This window comes from Hemicordylus capensis, chromosome 11, assembly GCF_027244095.1.
Source record: "Hemicordylus capensis ecotype Gifberg chromosome 11, rHemCap1.1.pri, whole genome shotgun sequence".
Classification (NCBI taxonomy): domain Eukaryota; kingdom Metazoa; phylum Chordata; class Lepidosauria; order Squamata; family Cordylidae; genus Hemicordylus; species Hemicordylus capensis.
Genome location: NC_069667.1, coordinates 23,550,182 through 23,570,559, shown reverse-complemented (window position 1 = coordinate 23,570,559; position 20,378 = coordinate 23,550,182). Strand labels below are relative to the sequence as shown.

Sequence of the window (20,378 nt, the reverse complement as noted above, 5' to 3'; positions counted from 1 at the left end):
TAAATAAATGGCAAAAGGTTCTGTGATTCCTCTACTTATCTGTGCAGGTTAACTAGCGGACATTGCTTCTCCACCTTGATGAACAGTTATGGCAGAGGAAACTTCAGGGAATGCAGCTCCCCCCCCCACACACACTGTATCCTCCCCCCCACCTGCTTAAAGATCAGATTTGTAACTTGAGGGTTACTGATGGATGCACAGGTGGCATATGTTGTTCAGAGTGCCTTTTGAATGATTTGTGTGTGAGGCACGGAATATCAAATGGACAACTGATGTGTAAGGGCAGCAGGGCATGGTGTAGATGTTATGGATATGGACAAGGTGGCAGTGATACTTCAAAAAAAAAATGCCTGTAGCCGAGTCTGCCTGTGTACATTCTGAGGTTAGCCAGAGCCTGTTCTCTCTCATAAAAAATCTTAGGGCAGAACATAAAAAGCTACCTTCTACCGAGAAGGCGAAATTGGTCCATCTAGTCTAGACCAGTCTTGTCTATTCTGGTAGGCAGTAGCTTTCCAAGGCCTGAAGCAGAACTTTTTTCCATGACTGGCTGCTTGATCCTCTAGCTGGAGATGACTGGGGTCTTAGGAACATAGGAAGCTGCCATATATTGAGTCAGACCATTGGTCTATCTAGCTCAGTATTGTCTTCACAGACTGGCAGCGGCTTCTTCAAGGTTGCAGGCAGGAGTCTCTCTCAGCCCTATCTTGGAGATTCTGCCAGGGAACGTGAAACCTTCAGCTCTCTCCCCAGAGGGGCTCCATCCCCTAAGGGGGATATCTTGCAGTGCTCACACTTCTAGACTCCCTTTCATATGCAACCAGGGTATTCCCAGCTGCACTGCTACTAACTAGCTCACTGCCTGCCTGCCACAGCTAAGCCCAGCTGCTGGACAGTGTCTCTGCTGGGTGGGGCCCTACTTCAATTAGGCTCTCAATCCTCTCTCCCCACCGCTCTCTCCCTGGCACCAAAAACCCCAGGGCCATCCCTGCTGGGAGTCCCATGATGGAAGAGGTGGAATATACATGCAATAAAAGAACAAATATGTTTTGCATTTTAGAGAGGAGAGCTGGTCTTGTGGTACTAACCATGCCTTGTCCCCTTAGCTAAGCAGTGTCCAACCTGGTTGCATACGAATGGGAGACTTGATGTGTGAGCACTGGAAGCTATTCCCCTCAAGGGATGGAGCCGCTCTGGGAAGGGCAGAAGGTTCCACGTTCCCTCCCTGGCAACATCTCCAAGATAGAGCTGAGAGAGCCTTCTGCCTGCAACCTTGGAGAAGCCGCTACTAGTCTGTGTAGACAATACTGAACTATATGGACCGAGGGTCTGACTCGGTAAAGGGCAACTTCCTATGTTCCACTCACCCTTGGTGTGGGTGGTTATGAAAATGCAAAGAGAGGCCATCCATTTACTGGGCATGTCTCCATTTTGCTTCACATCTTTGTTGTTGGGGATGAGGTGGGGAACTGTACCATGTGACCATATGATAGAGCTATGCTATATGGGGGAAAACAGTTGACATAGGGTTGCTGTTTCTGCAGCACCCCTCTGCTTACTGTTGTACAATCTGTTTTCCCTTCTGCTTTCCTAAAGGGAGCATGTAGCTCCCTACTAAAATCAGTGACAAAGCTTTGCGTGTGTGTGTGTTCGTCTTCAATGGAGCTGGATTGCACCTTACATCTATATGATGAAGCATGGGAAAGCTAGATCCTGTGCTTAGTGAGGGTTTTATTGCTGTTTTGATTTTTTAGATTCCTTAACAGCAGTGAACTGAGAGTGAAATCTGTTACATCCAATAAATTAATCTCCATCACATTATAATGTGTAGCCTTAATTACAGGTACGTGTCAGTGTTGCTAAGCATCAGTCCACAGTATTTGTTAATATTATTGCAACAGATATACTTAAGTGTCAGGTCTGCTGGAGGGGAAAGAAGAATACAGGTTTCAACACACTTTTTTAAAAAATTGTGTGCCTGTTACATCGTGTGTGTGTGTGTGATGTGTGTGTGTGATGTGTGTGTGTGATGTGTTTGTGTGTGTACAGATGAAGATCCTTAGGAGGTACACCAAAATAACAAAATTTATACATTGCATAATGGAAATCAACCATTAAATGACAATGGATGTTGAGCACTGAAAATAGGAAAGGAAAAATAATCAGGTTTCATTATCTTTGGTAAGTACTCTTTTATTATTGTATTAGTCGTCTTATTATCTTCTGAGAGATTTGGAGCTTTTGAGAGGAAAGTAACTGCTGTGTTGGGATGTTTATAAGAATCCAACCTTTCTCCTAAAGTTGTTGCTTGTTTTGAAGTGGGGTGGAAGTGTAGGGGGAGGAATACACTTCCCATTTCTTCTTGAGACTCTCCACTTTGATAGGAAAGCCTGGAGCTTAACTCCTCAAGGGAGAGATGCTGGAGAGCCAGAGTAGTAGGGTGAATGGAATAAGGACCTCATCAGCCGTCTGACTTGGTGGGCAATCTGAGCGGGTTGCTATCTCTGCCTGACACAGAAATGTTATGAGGATAATATGGGGTGAGGGAAGCATGTAAGGCCCCCTGAGCGTCTTGGCCGAAGGCCAGGATATAGTTTCGAACAGGTGAGAGTAATAATCTACTCCCTGAGGACAGTTCCACAATGGAAGTGTCTTGATAGGGAGCCATCTCGCCTAAACTACTGCGACTAGAACAACAAATATTTTATATACCGCTCTTCAACTAATGTTCTCATATGTTCTTACATAGAAAAATAAATACATAAATAAGATGGTCCACTGTCCCCAAAGGGCTTGCAGTCTACTAAAAAGAAGCATAAGGCAGATACCAGCAACAGCCACTGGAGGGACGCTGTGCTGGGGTTGGAGAGGAACAGTTGCTCTCCCCCTGCTAAACAGAAGATAACCGCCATTTGAAAAGGTGTCTCTTTGCTCAGTTAGCAGGCCAGCTTGGAACATGGTTTGCATTTTTAGTGTACTCTTGAACTTTGGTTCCAGAACTTGGCAAGGTACTTTGGGAACTGTGGTTGACCGCATGAGTTATAAAGTGCTGCAAATTTGAAAATTCAGAATTGTGTGTTTTGACCTCTTAAGCAAAAGGGTGAAACATTTTCCATGTAAATGTCAGACAATTTTTTTTCTCCCTGTCCCTTTTTCACAGCTAACATTTTAAAGGGAAGTCACACCAGATAGGAAATCAAATTTTCATTCCTCCCCCCACCCCCAACAAGTGCCTATCTGGATAAAGTTATCGCTGTATTAGGGAGAAATTATATTGAACTTTAATTGGCCTGTCATGGCTAATATTTCTACAAATTAGAAGTCAACTAAGCGAATGTGTATAATGACTTCCAAAATCCATTAAGCAGGGTGGGTGGAATTGTATGCTAATACTCTCTTTCTTCTTCTATGGCTTGGGGCATTTTTGCAACACATAAAAAAAGTGTACCTTCACACTTTAGCACAGGGACAGAAAGTTTCCACGTAGAGACTCTATGCCAGAAAGAAGAGCCTTTGCCTTGACCTTCAGATTTAAGGTTGGCCCTTGAGTTCTTGCAAGACACTTCAGCCCTGTTGCTGCAGAACAATGATGGAGGTGAAGTAAATCCATGCATATAATTCCCAGCAATTCTGCTTCAAGCTTTATAAAAGTTTGCACTTCTTTAAATTCATTAGAAGCCGGAACTAGCCAGAGAGGTGGTTGATTCAACTTAAGATGCAACGCACACTTAAAGATAAGCAAACATATAGAAAAACAAGTCCTTCTCAGGCAGAAGCTGCATGTCTCAATCTGGATCACCCTCTCATTGCACAGATGCTATTTTTCCCTGGAGGAATATTCCCATTGGGTTGGGCTTGAGAAATGGGTTCAAATGCCTCCATGGCTCTGCAATTCACTAGGTGGTCTTGGGATGATGATGATGATCACTTGGTCTAGGAATGTAGGAAGCTGCCCGATACTGAGCTAGACCATTGGTTTTGTTGTTTCCTGTAAGAGGGATTCCCAGGTGTTGTTGACTACAACTCCCGTAATCCCCAGCCAAAGGCCATTGCAGCTGGGGGTGCTGGGAGTTGTAGTCATCAACATTGGGGAATCCCTGTTAGAGGAGGGAACACTGATTGGTTCATTTAGCTCAGTGTTGTCAACATTGGCAATGCCTCTCCCAGGTTTCAGGCAGAGGGGCCTTTCCCAGCCCCACCTGGAGATGCTGCCAGGGATTGAACCTTGGACCTTCTGCATGCCAACCAGGTGTTCTTCCACTGAGCTACAGTCCCATTCCTAACCTTTCTTGCAGGGCTGTTCTGAAAACAAAGTGAGACTCTTCCCCTGTTCTGTATACTGCCCTGAGCTTCTTGCAGAAAGAGCAGAATAGAAATGTAATAAAAATAAAATAAAAGGGATGATAGTGTCATAACAGGATTCAAATGCCACAGGGACCGAGAGGGGTGCTTTGCATGTCTGCTCAAACAGTTATTAAGATTCCTTCCGTTCTTGCAGAGAATGTATTATGCATACAGCTTTGAAAAAGTGGAAATGTGCATAACTCAGGAGCACTCATCAAGACATTGGGATTAGGCCTCAGTTTTCTGTTGTGTCTGTTTGGTACATCAGCAGTGCAATCCTATTAATGTTGGCTCCAAAGTAAGTCCCTAAGGATGCAATCCCATTCATCTCGCCTGGAAAAACTGGCTGGCATCCTAATTACTCAATGGAAGTCTCATTGGAATCATCTCTGTTTCCAGTGGGACTTCCATCGAGTAATTTAGTCAGGATATCAGCTACTGAATTTAGTAGACTGACTTCTGAGTAAGCAACTGTAGGATCGGACTGTAAGGTATTGCTTCTGATTGAAACTGAAGGTCGGGAAATTTAGGACCGACAAGAGGAAGCACTTTTTCATACGGTGCATAATTAATCTATGGCATTCTTTGCCATGGGATGTGGTAATGACTACCAGCTTGTATGGCTTTAAAAGGGGCTTAGACAAATTCATGGAGGACAGGTCTATCAATGGCTGCTAGTCTGGTGGCTGTGGGCCACCTCCAGCCTACTTGCAGGGGAGTAACAGCAGGAGAGAGGGCAGACCCTCCCCTCTTGCCTGAGGGCTCCCCAGAGGCATCTGGTGGGCCACTGTGTGAAACAGGATGCTGGACTAGATAGGACTTGGGCCTGATCCAGCAGGGCTGTTCCTATGTTCTTATTTATAGGAGGGATTGGGCTGCAATTTTTCATTACTTATTGGGCACAGAGAGTTCACATGATGATTTTATTTTATTTATTTATTATTAAAACTTTTATACTGCCCTTCCAAAAGGCTCAGGGCGGTTTACATTAAAACACCATTAAAATCAGTTAATAATTAAAACAAAAATAATAAAGCATAAAAACAATAACTAACAATTAAAAACATTGTAAAACAACAATTAAATAATCAGAAGAATTTAAAAACAAGTTTTAAAAAGCTGAGAAAGCCTGGTTGAAGAGATGTGTTTTCAGGTGTTTTTTGAAAATTGCCAGAGATGGGGAGGATTGTATCTCAGCAGGGAGCGCATTCTACAATCTCGGGGCAGCAGCTGAGAAGGCCTGTCTCTGTGTAGCCACCAGACGGGTTGGTGGCAACTGGAGATGGACCTCCTCAAGTGACCTCAATGGGCGGTGGGGCTCATAGCGAAGAAGACGCTCTCTTAAATACCTGTATCCTCTATAATAAAGAGGTAAAGTGTGCGCCCGTGCTGCCCGTGTCTTTCTTGGCAGTTCTGGGCATGCGTGAAGCGCATGCCCAGAACTGCCGTGAAAGATATGGCCGCCCAGACACGGGCGGCCATGTTGCCCCAAACGGCCCTCCCGCCCTCCCAGCTGCCCAAGTCCGCCTCAACTCCCCTCCTTTTAAGGGCCCAAACAATTGCCGCCGTGGCCACCGCCGCCGACCGTCCACCCGCCCTCCCAGCTGTCCGATTCCTCCTCCTCCGCTCCCCCCCACATGATTAAGGGCCAAAATGGCCCATGCAATTGCCTCCGCGGCTCCGCCCGCCCGCCCGCCGTCCCAGCTGCCCGAGACCTCCTTACCCGATTAGGCCCGCAAGAGAGTCGGCCGATCTAAAAGCATATTTTGAGAAGGAGAGAGGAGCTCGCCCACAGAGCTCCTCTCTGTGCAAAGGCTCTGCCCGAACTGGTGCTATGGACGTAAAGGACGCAATAGGCGTCCTTTGCGCCCAAAGCACCAGTTCGGGAAGAGCCTTTGCAGAGAGAGGAGCTCTGTTGGCAAGCTCCTCTCTCCTTCTCAAAATATGCTTTTAGATCACCCGACTGATGCGGGCGAGGGCAGAGGAGGTCTCGGGCAGCTGGGAGCGCGGGTGGGCGGAGGTGGTGGCCACGGAGGCAATTGTTTGGGCCGGGGGGGAGGAGGCGGCGGCGGGGGAAGCCTACGGCCGAGCGGCCGCAAGACTGGGCCCGCTGGCGGCAGGGAAACTGAGCCCGCTGGCGGCCGGCGGCGGGAAGACTGGCCCCACTGGCAGCGGTGGCCGCTTGCAGGGTGACTGGGGCCAATGGCGGCGGAGGCAGGAGAGGAACTGGGCCTGGCCCGCTGGCCAGAGATGGAGGGAACGGGAGGTGTGGGGGGAAAGAAACGCTAGCGCCCGTTATTGTAACGGGCTAAAAAACACTAGTTATGTATAAAGGGCACAAGTATTTGGCGTAGAAGGTGGGTTTGCTATCACGTAAGGCGGGGTGGGCAACCTTGGCTTTCCAGTGTTGCTCAACTACAACTCCTGTCATCCCCACCCACAATTTATGAAGCCGCCCTGAGAGTGCCATTCTGCAGAAGTTTTTCTTTGCAAAACTAAATCTTTCCAGATAAGAACTACAGTCCCAAGTGGTGGGTGGAAACTACTTTTTGGTTTCTGAAAATGCCTGTTTTCTTCCATTTAGACAGCTCTGTATGAAAAAAGAGACTAATGCACCATCAAATGAGGACCTGAAATACCTGTTTCTCCTGTAATACCTGAAGAGAACAAAGTGGGGAATGTAATTTGCAAAGCTCCACTTGAAAATCATCCTAGCATAACATCATCATTACAATTATCTGTCAAAAGATTTAGTTCAATTACCTTTTAAAAAAAAAATCTCCTGTCAAGATGGCCCTACTTGTGCTAGGGTTTGATACTCTGAGGAAAGGTTAAGGGAAAAACCCCGCATACTAATTCCTTCATTAACCATTGTTGGACAGCACTTGCGTCTTCTAATTCGCTGGGTCCCCTTTTGGTACTCTAACCTCCAGGGAATAGAAACACATAAAGCACTCAAGGGAATAAATCATCCAAGAGCACAGAGCACTGCATATTTATAGCCCATAATATGGCAGGGAAGAGAGAATCTTAAAGTGTACATGGTAATTTTGAAATAAGCAGTGTAATCGCTATCATGTAAAAGATTATAATGTATGCAGTCTCTTACATTATCTCCGCAAAATGGTAAAGGTAAAGTGTGCCGTCGAGTCGGGGTTGACTCCTGGCTCCCACAGAGCCCTGTGGTTGTCTTTGGTAGAAAACAGGATTTCACCATTGCCATCTCCCGCGCAGTATGTGATGAGCCTTTCAGTATCTTCCGATATTGCTGTTGCCTGATATAGGTGTTTCGGGAACAACCTGGGAAGAGAGCTGGTCTTGTAGTAGCAGGCATGACTTGTCCCCTTAAGCTAAGCAGGATCTGCCCTGGTTGCATACAAAAGGGAAACTAGAAGTGTGAGCGCTGTAAGATATTCCCCTTAGGGGATGGAGCAGCTCTGGGAAGGGCATCTAGGCTCCAAGTTCCTTCCCTGGCATCTCCAAGATAGGGCTGAGAGAGATTCCTGCCTGCAACCTTGGAGAAGCCGCTGCCAGTCTGTGTAGACAAGACTAAGCTAGATAGACCAATGGTCTGACTTGGTATATGGCAGCTTCCTATGATCCTATGAACCTCTGGTACCCTGGTACTACAACTGTAAAGGGGTGAAACTATATATTAACTTTCCTATTTTGAAATGTTGTAGGTGCAGGGGACGCTCAATAGACATCCTTCTCTTTTTAAGAGCTTTCCTCTTCCCCTTCCTTTAAAGACCCTTTCAAGCTTTTAAAAAAAGGACTAGATCTGCTCTGGACCCACCCTGAAATTATTGGGACTGAAATTGGAAAATGAGTAAACTCGGGAAAAGTTCATCGGCTGGAATCAATTCGACACTGCCTCCTTTGCCCAGTTCTATTTCTACCCTTTGTTCACAGGTTTATTTTAAAGAGAGATGTTTGTTTATTTAATTTGTATACCACCCTTCCAAAAATGGCTCAGGGCAGTTATGTTCTTGGTGCTGACCGCCCCAACTGTGAAATGGAATGCCTTCTCCATGTTGCAAAGTTTAAACCACCTTGTTTGAGATAGATCTTAATATAGCCAGGATTAAAGAGTTTTGGGGACAGTTTTGATTCTTTATACATGACAAGTGGCCTATTTTTTTGTTGGCTGTGGTGGGCTGGAGTGTTAATGTTGTCATCAGGCTGGGTGTCTGGGAAATCTAAATGAACAAGGTGTGAAAATATTTAATAAGCTATTGAAGATGGATAATTCTGATGTTTGGAGCCAGAGATGCTCTTTTTCAGGTGACATGCTAATTTAAAAAAAAGTTTTTATGGATCACATAGCTAGTATATGATCAATAAAAGCATTATAAGTAATATATTGACTGCACATAAAAATTCAAGGTAGCTGTCTTGGTACATTAGGAGGAAAGGTCCGAAAGGGCAATCCTTATGTTAAGACCAGCCAAAGATTGGGTTCTCATTGTCTCTGCAGAAGTTTAAACTCAGAAGTTACTTCACTGAGTTTTGTAGAAGTGTTCAAACATGATGGCTGTCAGGATAGGTGAAGAAGTGGGCGTTTGGACTGATGTGCTGTGCTTGTATTTCAGCTACCAAAGGGAGCCCAAGATGAAACCACCCATCCTCTTGGTCCTCGTGAGCTGCACTGTATTTAGCACAAACGTGAAGCTGGTGTCAAAGAGAAATTCGGGTAAGTTCCAGAAATACATTTTCAGTCTGCTTCTTCAGCTGTCTGGCCAGAAAACTGTGGAAACCGTGTATTAATAGTTGAGACAGGTGAAGGGTAAGCACTTCCAAGTCCCACTGATTTTTAGGGGAGCATAAGGTGCATGCCTCTTGCAGGGGTCAGCCACCTCTCATAAACGGCATGCCAAGATGGTGTCTCTGGTTGTGCTTCAAGGGTGGTGAGTCTGGTGGCTGGGAGCATGGCCAGTGATGGTGTGGGGCAGCTAATGTGGCACCCAGCCACCAGATTGGATGGATGTCGGGTGTCTGGATACTGTGTCCTTGGATTTTCATAAATTCTTTAATGCAAGAATTCTTTAGCAGCATTTTCATCATTCTGTTACATGCTTTCACATTAAAGAAGATGATGGCCATAAGTCTAAAATGGTGACAACAGTAGAGATGGCTGTTTGTTCAGTATTAACGTTCAATGCACTGTATTAATCACTGCACTGTGTTTCCCTCTGGAAGATTATTCTGTTTTGGTCTCTCCAAATAATCCATGCAAAGTGCTTCCTTCATTTACCAAAAAACAAACAAACCCACAAACCCCTCATCTTCAGTTCTTTAGAAATAGATAGTAGTAGTTTGTCCATATCCAAGAGAACGTGGGCGTTTCCACAAGGGTGGCCCAAGATGTGTTACTTGTGAATGATAAATGATGAGAGGTGATATAAGGTGCTTCTTCTGACAAGGTAACGGGCACAATGAATTCACGTGGAACATAGCAATCCTTATGGTGTTTGTTGGACAAATGAAATAGCAGAATCTGAACCATCTGTAAGTGGAAAGTGCATACTGGCCAGTGTAAAAATAATAATAATAATCGAATTAAAGATGAAGGAAATGCACAACAACAACAACAACACACAATTAAAGCTTAAATATCTGATCTTGCCAACCTTCTTCTTCTAGGGCAACTTGAATAGAGAATGCCCAGTACTAAGAAAATGTGACTTTGTAACGTAGCAGTAAATGGGTGCAGAAGAAGCAAGTCTCGTTAATCATGCCTTAATCGTTCTTATTGAGAACATGTTAATCCTGTTGTATGACTTGTTGGTTGGACTTATTAGTGTGGTGGGGTTTTGCTTGGTAATTGCTAATCAGAGGCATGGACTGTCCAAGAACAGCACAATGGCAAGTTACTTAGAGTAGAGTCAAGGTTCTGTCATTGGCATCTCTCACAACTCCTGTCCCCCCAGTCCTCTTGAGATGGGCTACGTCTTGAAACTTGATCCTTGCTGACATAACCTTAGCCCTGTAAGAGATACACCTTGGCTACAGTTTCTTTAAAAAATCGATCTGTTTATTAGAAGAGTAAATAATGCATCTCCCTCCTACGAGTTTTAAACAACCCAAGTGTAGGGAGAAGGGGGGATGTTATATGTTTCTAATGGGGTATTTACAGGCTAAAGCACACAATTGCTATTTGGTCTAGGCTTCAGCATTGTGTGTAGGGAAATGTTAACTTTTGTATGCTTGGTAGACAAGAACTCGGGTTCATTGATCAAGGCAAACCTAATGCAACCTTATTTTTAAAAGGTTGCTACCTGAAGAAAAGCTATTGACATGGCTTTCAATAATGCCACGTGTTAAATGGATTTTCTGTGTTTCTCGGATTTTAAGGCTGCTACTTGAAGCATAACTAATGATGGTGTCCTTTTCGGAGAAGAATCTTGCACATGGAGGCTTGTCTCCAAATTGCTCAGTGGCACGCATGAGGGGGATCGGTTCCCGTGAGCCATGTTGATGCTTGTATTGAGGAGAAGAGAACACACAGAAAGGTGTGCAGAACCTGTGGGTTGTGCCACAGGCCAAGAGGCTGGAAATAATCAATCATTCCTTCGGCCAGAAATTTGTTTTTACAGGGCTTCATTTTATCTAGCCACTCTGGTTTTCAGTATGACTCTTTATATGTTATGGTGGGGGATGTCTGATATTGGCTGCATGGCCTGGCTTGTTTAAATGGCTTGGATTTTTGAACGATGCCAATACAGGAAAAGGTGGACCGAGCAACTGGTCTTTTGACTGCTGCTGGTGTCACCAGGGCTTTGTTTTAGTGGCAGGAAGCCACATGGGGTTCTGGCAAACCTATAATTACATTACAGGGATACATCTTGCATCAAAAAGTTGTCAGAGGGGCCACAGATGCAATAAAAATGAACTGAGTGAAATGAAAGGGGACCAAAGACTCTTTGCCCTGGGTGCCTGTTGGTCCAGGGCTGGTCCTGTGTGTTACACCCATCCTTAACCTTGCATTAAGAGAGTCTGTTCCTTACTGCAGTTCATAAGGAGATGGGGCATTGTTCCCCAAACATAGGCTGTTACCTGCCCCCTCTCTCTGAGTTTTCTGACAGTAGAAGTACTGTGTGGTGGGAGGAAATCTTATAATTTCCCCAGATCACTGATCAAGTGCTGGAATGGGATAAAATTCTTCCCACTTGGCAGGACAGCACAGATGATGGACCAAGCAGTTACAGGCACATGGTGGTGAGTTACTGCTTGGTAAATGGTGCCCACTGTTTACCCTATCTCCTCTAACTTGCGTGCTGCCAAAAACGTCTGTGGTGGCACAGGGCCATGGTATTACCAGAAGATTAAAAGAGCATTTGAACAGCTACAGCAAGCAAATGGATGACTTCACCGGAACATGACAGGGCACTTTGCCTCCTTTGTCATGAGAGAAATGCACATTTTAAAGGCAGGCTTTGTGGCCCAAGGGTCAACACTGGGCCACAGTGTCGTCTTTATTGGGTGACTACATGATGTAGCCCAGCACAGGTCTCCGTCGTTTGCCCTCGAAATAGTTGAGGAACTAGAGTGTTGTACAGTCTTCTTCTTAAGCCTTGTATGTATTCCAAACGGAGAGCAAGCAGTTAATTTTTCTGAAATAAGGTAATGTGGATACTGCACTTCAATTTAGAGCTTTATATCTTGAGTGGCTTTATATCCAGTTTGGAGAATTTAAGTTGCTGCAAAAGCTAGAATTGGTTGGTTGCATTAACTTTTCTGCTGGATGTTCTCTTGTTGGGTGGTGTTCAACAATTACTTTTTATATGTCTCTTATGGCTTTAAAGTTCTTAAAAGACACCTTGCAGGCACTGAGTGGGCTGAAAAGATGGGCTATATGGGTATTTATGGCTGCTTCTATGGCTTTGAGAGATTGCAAAGAAAATGTATTTCAAAAGTATCTGGGTAAAGGTGCAGAGCAGGCTGGTGATACTTTAAGATGATTCATGGCCAGGTTTTGGTTTCCAGGGGCATGCTAGGTCCCAGCATAACTAGGAGAAGAGCAGCGTGCCAGGCACTGGAGGAGGCAGAGCAGGAGAGGCTTTGGGTGGGAGGCTTGTGCTTTGGGTGGGGGGTGAGCTTTGCACCCTCCTCTTCACATCTGCTGAATTGAAGCCCAAATTGTCTGTCTTTAGCGCTGTGTTGCTTAGTAGAGAGGTGCAAAGCTTTGGAGGTAGGCAGAGGCATAGCCACCATTAGACAAGGGGAAGGGGACAAATGGCTCCCCCCAACCACATCAGCCCAGACACCACGGTGTCCAGGGCACCCAGCCGGTGAATGAAGGGCTCACCAGCTGGGAGTGTGAGGCATGGCCCCTTGCCCACTTCCAACTGGTGCTTCATGCACTGGCTGGGTGCTTGGCTTCTTTCCCTTTTTCCAGCCTGTAGTGCTTTGCTTTGATTATCAGTGTTGCTGTGTATCGCCCCCACCCTTCATGCACCTAACTGTATCAATCTGTAAAACTAAATTGGGATTTAAGCAGCGGAAGACAGAAAACCCATCCTTCAAGGTCATAAGGTGAATTTGATTCAGCTCTGCAACTGGTCAAAATCCTGAAACCTATTCTGGGTGCTTGAGAAAACAATTAAGAATGTTTATAGGAACTTAATACCACCGTCCTGCAGTCCTGTCTAGAAGTCACTGGATTCAATAAAGTGGAAAAACTCAGTTTGAGTCCTTGTGGATTTCTGATTAAATGCAGGTCTGGACCTTTACTTCTCCATAGAAAGCAAACAGCGCTTCTTTATTCTTCTTGGCTCATTGCTAACAGAATTCCTCCTTGGTTGGGTCCAGAGCCTCAAGGTACACCTGTACTACAAATAAAAAGATCTCATTCCATGAAATCGTGGCTAAGGTCAAATGCTTTCAAAAGTTTGACAAATGTCACCTGTCCTATTTTGGTTATGGTTGAGTTGCCAGTTGGAATTGACCTGGTGACCTTTGGGTCTCACAATATGGGCCTTTTACCATTGGAGCCTTAAGTCAACTTGTTATACCTTCATCAACTGGTAGAGTGTGTGTGTGTGTGTGTGTACACAATCTAATAAAATAAACTTAAATCTTCTTTCCTCATAGTGCAGTCAGCAGTACTTCTGTTGACACTCCATACAACTACTGTCAAAACTCTGTGTTTGTGTGTTTTCCCAGAACCACTGGCATTGTGCCAGTTCTGTTAAGTATTAAAACAATATTGGGGCTGTTCTTGTATGATGAAGTGGCACCGTGAATACTGGTATCAAGAGTTTGTCAGCTAATAGCAGCTGAGCGTGTCAACTGTGAATCAGGATGTTCCTGGTTAAGATCTCGTCTTGATCAAGAATTCAACCAGTGAACTTGTAATAGGGGGAGAATACCATCTACCTGCATTCCAGGACTGTTGAAATGACTTCTGAGAGAGTGTGTGAAGTGCTTGCTTTCTTGCTTTTTTTGAATACTCAGGCAAAACACTGTTTCAATGCCTGTTTGTGGTGTTAATGGCCCATGTTGGGGACATTGTAGCTATCAACATCATTGTCAGACCGGAGCCCTAGGAACCTAGGAAGCTGCTTTATACCGAGTCAGACCATTGGTCCGTCTAGCTCAGTATTGTCTACCCAGACTGGCAGCGGCTTCTCCAAGGTCTCAGGCAGGAGTTTCTCACAGCCCTATCTTGGAGATGCCAGGCGGGGGACTTGGGACCTTCTACACGCAAGCATGCAGGTGCTCTTCCCAGACCGGCCCTATCTCTTGAGGGGAGTATCTTACAGTGCTCACACTTAGTCTCCCATTCAAATAGAAGCCAGGGTGGATCCTGCTTAGCAAAGGGAACAGTTCATGCTTGCTACCACAAGACTAGCTCTCTTCCTCTGCATTTGGAGATGAAGGCTAAGCAAAGGTGAAGGATGGAGCGTGGTGAAACTAATCTGTATTCAACCCAGACGTTTTTGGAGAAGAGTGTCCTCTGACCCATTACTGCATCCTTGGCTGGTGAGGTTGTCCTCCCTGCAGTTCCTCCCTCTGGCCACAGGTAGGTGGTAGTGCACAGGGCAGGCTAAGAGTTTTCCCAATGTCCTCTGGTTACCAGTTCAAGAATCCTAAGAAGAGCTTGCTAGCTCAAACCCATAGTCTCTCTCTAGTATAACATCCTATTTCCTACAGCAGCAAACTATATGCCTCTAGCATATAGTCAAACCTCCCTTTCCCACTGTTGTTTCCTAGCAACTGGTATTCAGAGGCATACTGCCTCAATGTGGAGATAGCACTTTGCGATCATGACTAGTAGCCATGGAAAGACCTTCTTTTTCATGAGTTTGTCTAATCCCCTTGTAAAGCCGTCTAGGCTAGCAGCCATTGTTGCATCGTGCTGCAGAAAGTCCCACAAATTAGCTATGTTCTGTGCGTAGTACTTCCTCCTGTCAGTCCTGAATATCCTGCCATCAGTTTCACTGGTGGGTTCTAGTGTTGCGGGAAAGGGAGAAAAACGTTTTCCCACATGATGCATAATGTTGTGAACCTCTAGAGCATCACTCCTTAGCTGAAATAATCCACTCCAGTTCAAGATGGTGGACGCGTGAATGTTTGAGGCACAAGAGGGCTAACTTATGAACTGCCTAAGCTATTTGAACCAGATTTGCTCTAGCTATGGGTACACATAGGGAGACCTCAATGGCATAGTTTGGGATGTCATCCACCCCAATTCAAAATGGTGGATGTGTGCACATTTTAAGGCCAAAGTGGGCTAACTTGTGAGGATGGTAATTATCAATTAAGATTAGAGTGAAAGGAAAGTAGGCAGATTAGTTCTTACCAGAATAACTTCTGGGTAAATGAAAAAGCTACAAGCCCACCATAGGCTTATGTCCTGACAACTACCAGAAGTAAAAAATAATCTAACTTAAAGGTAGTTAGAACCCCCAAATGCACAACCCTCAACTTGCGACCTCGCAACATTATATGAAAGGCCTTGATGGGCCCATAACACCTGATGGAGGGAAAAAGTAAGTCAGCTACTTCTGAAAATTTCACCCCATCCCCATCTAATTCTTACAGAAGGCCTTGCTGTGGACCTATTACATACTTCGGTTGTTCCATTCACACTTGGTATGTCTTGGCAAAAAAGTGACCTAGGTGATTTGACTTGGCGAGCTGCTCTGGGTTGCATTATCTCAGTGGAAAAAATGGAGGGGCGAGGAAGCACAGAAAGGGTAAGACACACTTATGAGTAGGCAACCCCACATGTTACCTTTCTGAAACATCAATGAGGGGAAGGTGTGGGGGGCAAACTACTTGGTTTGAGGGGGTGCTTGCCGCGCCAGCACTATCGCCCGAAACACACCTGGCAGTGGCTGTCTTTGAGGTCGGTAGGCAGATCTCTAAACATTTTGCGGAATTCTTACTCAGTTTGCTTCAACTCTTTCCTAAAGCATAGTTTTCTCACATTCAAAAATGTATCTTCGCTCCCCACTCTCCAAAACTTGCAAGTTTCTCCTCAAGCTTTCCTTCTGTCTGCTCTGCACCCCTAGTCTGAGGAACCTGTTCTTAGCATCGCCAGTAGAAAGTTCCTGCCTGCCACACAGTTAGCTGTGTCACTAAACGTCTTTCCCTGCAGATCCTCAAACTTTGGTCCAGTTTCACAGGCCAAAGAAGACCAAATCAATGTGTGTATGTTTCAAGGAAACTTTCAAAAAGCACACACAGAAACTGGAATGAATGTGGAAGAGGAACCACTTTACTTGGGTGCAGCATCTCCATTCAAAATGACATCTATAATGGTAGAGAAATCTGAGGGTTTAACTTGAAAATCTCCTCCCAGAGTAGAACTTCTCAGCTTTATTGGAGCAAGCAGAAGCTTTTATGTAGGTCAACACAACTCTTATTAACAATGACTCTGCAACCCATTACTTATTGTATGCTCTCCCTCTAGGGGTTGAGTGATTAAATCTGCTTATTCCTGCTCTGTTCTTTTTGTTTGCAGGTTTGTTTGAGTCCAGTCATTAAATATTCCTCCGGACTTGGCAAATCTTACGGTCACTAAAGCCGGTGGATGGACGTGGGAGCTAAGGATTCTCTGCGCAGCTGTGAAGCAATACTTACTCACAGCTGCAGTGTACAATATGTAGTTGTAGCCCTGAGTTCTGACCCTTTTGAAATGTGCACATATTATTTGGCTAGGAAAGAAATCGGTAATCAAACCTTAACTTCTTGAGCCTGATTGTTCAAATGTTGATCAGGGTGGTCTGTTTGGTAGAACCTTTTCTCAAGTAGGAATTACTGTGCCAGTATAGTTAAGTTGAGGAATTGTTTCAACATTCTGCCATTATAAACCCTGAGCATTCTATTGCATATAAAATCAAAGGTATCCATCCAGTCCCTCTAAAATTATACAAATATCCACTAGGTGACAAGAGACACCACTCCTCCAAATTTGGTGCAAATCTGTTTAACATCAGTTGAGATACAGCAGTTTAAGTTGTTAACTCTTAAAAAAGGCCGGGGGGAAAGTGTATGGAAACCTTTTTCTGGCACAGATATAGCAGAACATCTTCCGGTGCAGAGCATGCCCGGTTCTCTGATCTTCCTTTCTCTTGGTAGGAAGATGACATGCCTTCCTCAGCAACGCTTAATGAAAGTCAGCAGAATTCCAGCCCTCCTAAAGATCTTCGTCTACATACCCCCAGACATTGTGGCACATAGTCGAGGATGATGGGAGTTGTAGTCCAAGAGGCTGAAGTTGTGATGCCCACTTGGCACTCTGGGAACAGTAAAATATTTACCTCTTCAACTCCCTGCCCCCTTCCGCTATCCTACCAAACACACGTTTTGCTTCCTCTTTTTGTGAAGAAACTGACCACATTCAGTTCATTTTGTGCAAAGCAATCTTGTTCTTGATCTGGGCATCCTATACTGGGCAATGAAACTTTTGCTTAAGATTCTGATCACGAAGCCTAATACCCTCTCCATTAGTCACCATTAAATAGAATCATGGCTTAGTTTGCTTTCTTGTTACATTATCCCATCCCAGATTGATGATGGTTTTTAAGAGCACATCCTTAAGGGGCTATTAGTTTATGCAAAAATAAAATTCCCTCTTCTAGGTCTAAAAATATTTCCTAACAACCTAAACAAAATTTAAGGAGTTGAAAATTACCTTTTAGAGCTCGCTGTTGGAAGGCACAGCACGAGTACTAAATTATCCCCATAATTACACCAGTAATAATGCACAACCTTCACGCACACAATAAGACCCTTAAAGGAGAGCTGACTTTTACAAGTATATTATACCTTAGTGTTCTTAATGCAAAGCTGGCCCGGCAACTGAAATGAGATGCTTTTTCCTTCCCCAAACCCTAAAATATCTTTAAGCAAATATCTTTCTGAAAATAAAAAAATATTAAAAGCCTGGATTCTCTGCACCACTAGCAGACAAACTTTGACAGCTGCTGTGACTTGAAACTGCTTTAATGTGGTGTTTTGTGAACAATTGCATCAAGACCTGTGTTCTAGGAGAGTAGGGATGGTTTTTGTGGCACCCTCTCCCTAGGGAATCATTGCACATCTGGAAATTCTATTGTGCTGATCAGTTGGCTAGTGTGATCAAAGCAGGAACTAGCTTTGCATTTTGCAGGGCTCTGTTCTGGTCAGTCGGTGGGATACCAAGCAATGTTTGTAAGAGACTGGCCTTCAGCACAGCAGTGTGAGAGCAAGTGTATTTACTTTATTCATTATTACTTTACTTTATTACTATTATTATTATTTATTACTTTACTTTAAAGTATTTACTTTATTCATTATTATTACTTTATTCATGGTGGCTTTTCTGGTTCTCCTTCCCTTCTTATTCTGCCAACAATCCTGTGAGGAATAAAGGAAGCTGCCATATACCGAGTCAGACCATTCAGGGGCATAACTAGGGGAGAGGAGGCCCATGTTCACCCCTCTCCCTGGCAGCCCCTCGGAATGAGGGAGATAATGAAGAAAATAGGGAGTGGCAGAGCTGGGGGTCCTGGGTTCTTTGAACACATCTGCCCAACTATAACTATGCTCCTGAGACCATTGGTCCATCTAGCTCAGTATTGCCTACCCAGACTGGCAGCGGCTTCTCCAAGGTTTCAGGCAGGAGTCTCTCCCAGCCCTATCTTGGAGATGCTGCCAGGGAGGGAACTTGGAACCTTCTGCATGCAAGTATGCAGATGCTCTTCCCAGAGCAGCCCCATCCCCTGAGGGGAATATCTTGCAGTGCTCACACTTCTAGTCTCCCATTCATATGCAAACCAGAGCAGCTCCTGCTTAGCAAAGAGGGCAAGTCATGTCTGCTACCACAAGACCAGGCAGGTTGGGCTGGGAGATTGTGATTGGCCCAAGAACTCTAGGCTTCATGGCCGAGTTGGGATAGGAACTCTGGTCTCCCCAGTCCTAGTCTGACACTCTAACATAAGGTTGTACGACATTCGCTTTCCTTCTGTTGCTGGTCTACAAGTCACATTATATCTTACTGTCCACTGTGGCTGGAAATGATGGGAGTTGCAGTCCAGCCACAGGGTCGAGATTGTGCATCCCTGCTCCAGCCACTACATTTCCATGGTAAGAATTTCAAAGCCAAGAGCTGTGGCTTGCAGCCATGCATTGTGATGCCATTCAGTAGCCTTGGGTGATGCTCTCTGGTCTCCTGGGTTCCTACATGAGGAGGGCAAACAGCCTTGGGTGGTGCCTGGAGAGACAGAGCCTGACCTGCCGGGAAGTTCTTTGGAGCCCCTCCCAGCATGGAGTCTTGACATTCATCCATAAATAAGTAAGTGTTGAGGTGGGGAGTTCCCCCTCAAACCTAGATACTATGAAATATGTTGGGTAGATAATCTGGGCTCCTTATTGAAGAAGTTGCTTTTTGGAGAGGTCTGGGTCCGCCATCAGTTTGATCAACCAATAAGATGATCAAGGGTTGGGTCACAGTGCAAGATATCTGGAATGCGTATCTGATATTGGAAAACCCTCACATTCTAGAGCTGGAGGAACGCTACAAGTTGCTGGTGCATACTTAGGTCTTGCTGTGCAATTCTGGCACATGACTGGCTGAGTGTAGACTGCATAGCAACTGGGGGTAGCACAAAATGTCCAGAGGTGGTAATATGACATGCCAGCTCATCACGACTCTGCACTGGAACACATGAACAACATCTATCAGTTCACTCTCGGACTGATAGAGGTGTATAAAATTATGCATGGAGTGGAGAGGGTGGACAGAGAAATTTTCCTCCCTCTCTCTCAACACTAGAACCAGGGGTCACTCCTTGAAATGGAAGGTCAGGAAATTTAGAACCGACAAGAGGAGGTACTTTTGCACACAGAGCACAATTAATCTATGGAATTCTTTACCATGGGATGGGGTGATGGCCACCAGCTTGGATGGCTTTAAAAGGGGCTTAGACAAATTCATGGAGGACAGGTCTATCAATGGCTACTAGTCTGGTGGCTGTGGGCCAGCTCCAGTCTCAGAAGCACAATGCCTCTCAATACCAGCTGCAGGGGAGCAACAGCAGAAGAGAGGGCATGCCCTCAGCTCTTGCCTGTGGGCTCCCCAGAGGCATCTGGTGGGCCACGGTGGGAAACAGGATGCTGGACTAGAAGAGCCTTGGGCCTGATCCAGCAGGGCTGTTCTTATGTTCTTAGTATGGCACAGGAATCATCCTTGGCTACACATTTGGCAGGACTTTCAGCTAAGAAGGTATGTCTTCCAGCCAGTCTTTACGAGAATGAATAGCTACTGGCTCCTGCCTCCAAAAAAGCAGGGGGGCTGAAACATAGGAACATTTTTGGGTCTCAACCAATAGCAACTTGCTGGAATATGCCACTTTAATTGCCACTTAAGCACTTCATTATGGTTCTTTAATACAAGTTGCAGGCAAAGGCTGTACAGACCAAATCAGTCCTTTGGATTGCCTGAGATTAATGTCATTAAGAGCCCTGCCCAATTTGATATTGGAGAACTTCTTGGTAATTGTGTTTGCCTGTATTTTACTAAACCTGGCTACCACCGAGTAAGTCTA

At 45.0% G+C, this 20,378-nt stretch overlaps 1 protein-coding gene across 5 annotated transcripts in view; it reads left to right on the top strand.

The window, feature by feature from the left end:
• The window catches only part of IL1RAPL2 (interleukin 1 receptor accessory protein like 2), a 398,901-nt gene that overhangs the window by 10,883 nt on the left and 367,640 nt on the right, over nucleotides 1-20,378 (top strand). For 2 of the 5 annotated variants that reach the window (XM_053273784.1, XM_053273783.1), the window contains exon 2: nucleotides 8,934-9,034. In XM_053273784.1, coding sequence (XP_053129759.1) covers nucleotides 8,953-9,034 — 82 coding nt within the window. In that variant the 5' untranslated portion in view covers nucleotides 8,934-8,952. Of the gene's footprint in view, nucleotides 1-8,931; nucleotides 9,035-20,378 lie in introns of those variants that run through there. The other 3 variants (XM_053273787.1, XM_053273786.1, XM_053273785.1) reach the window with 3 other exon arrangements.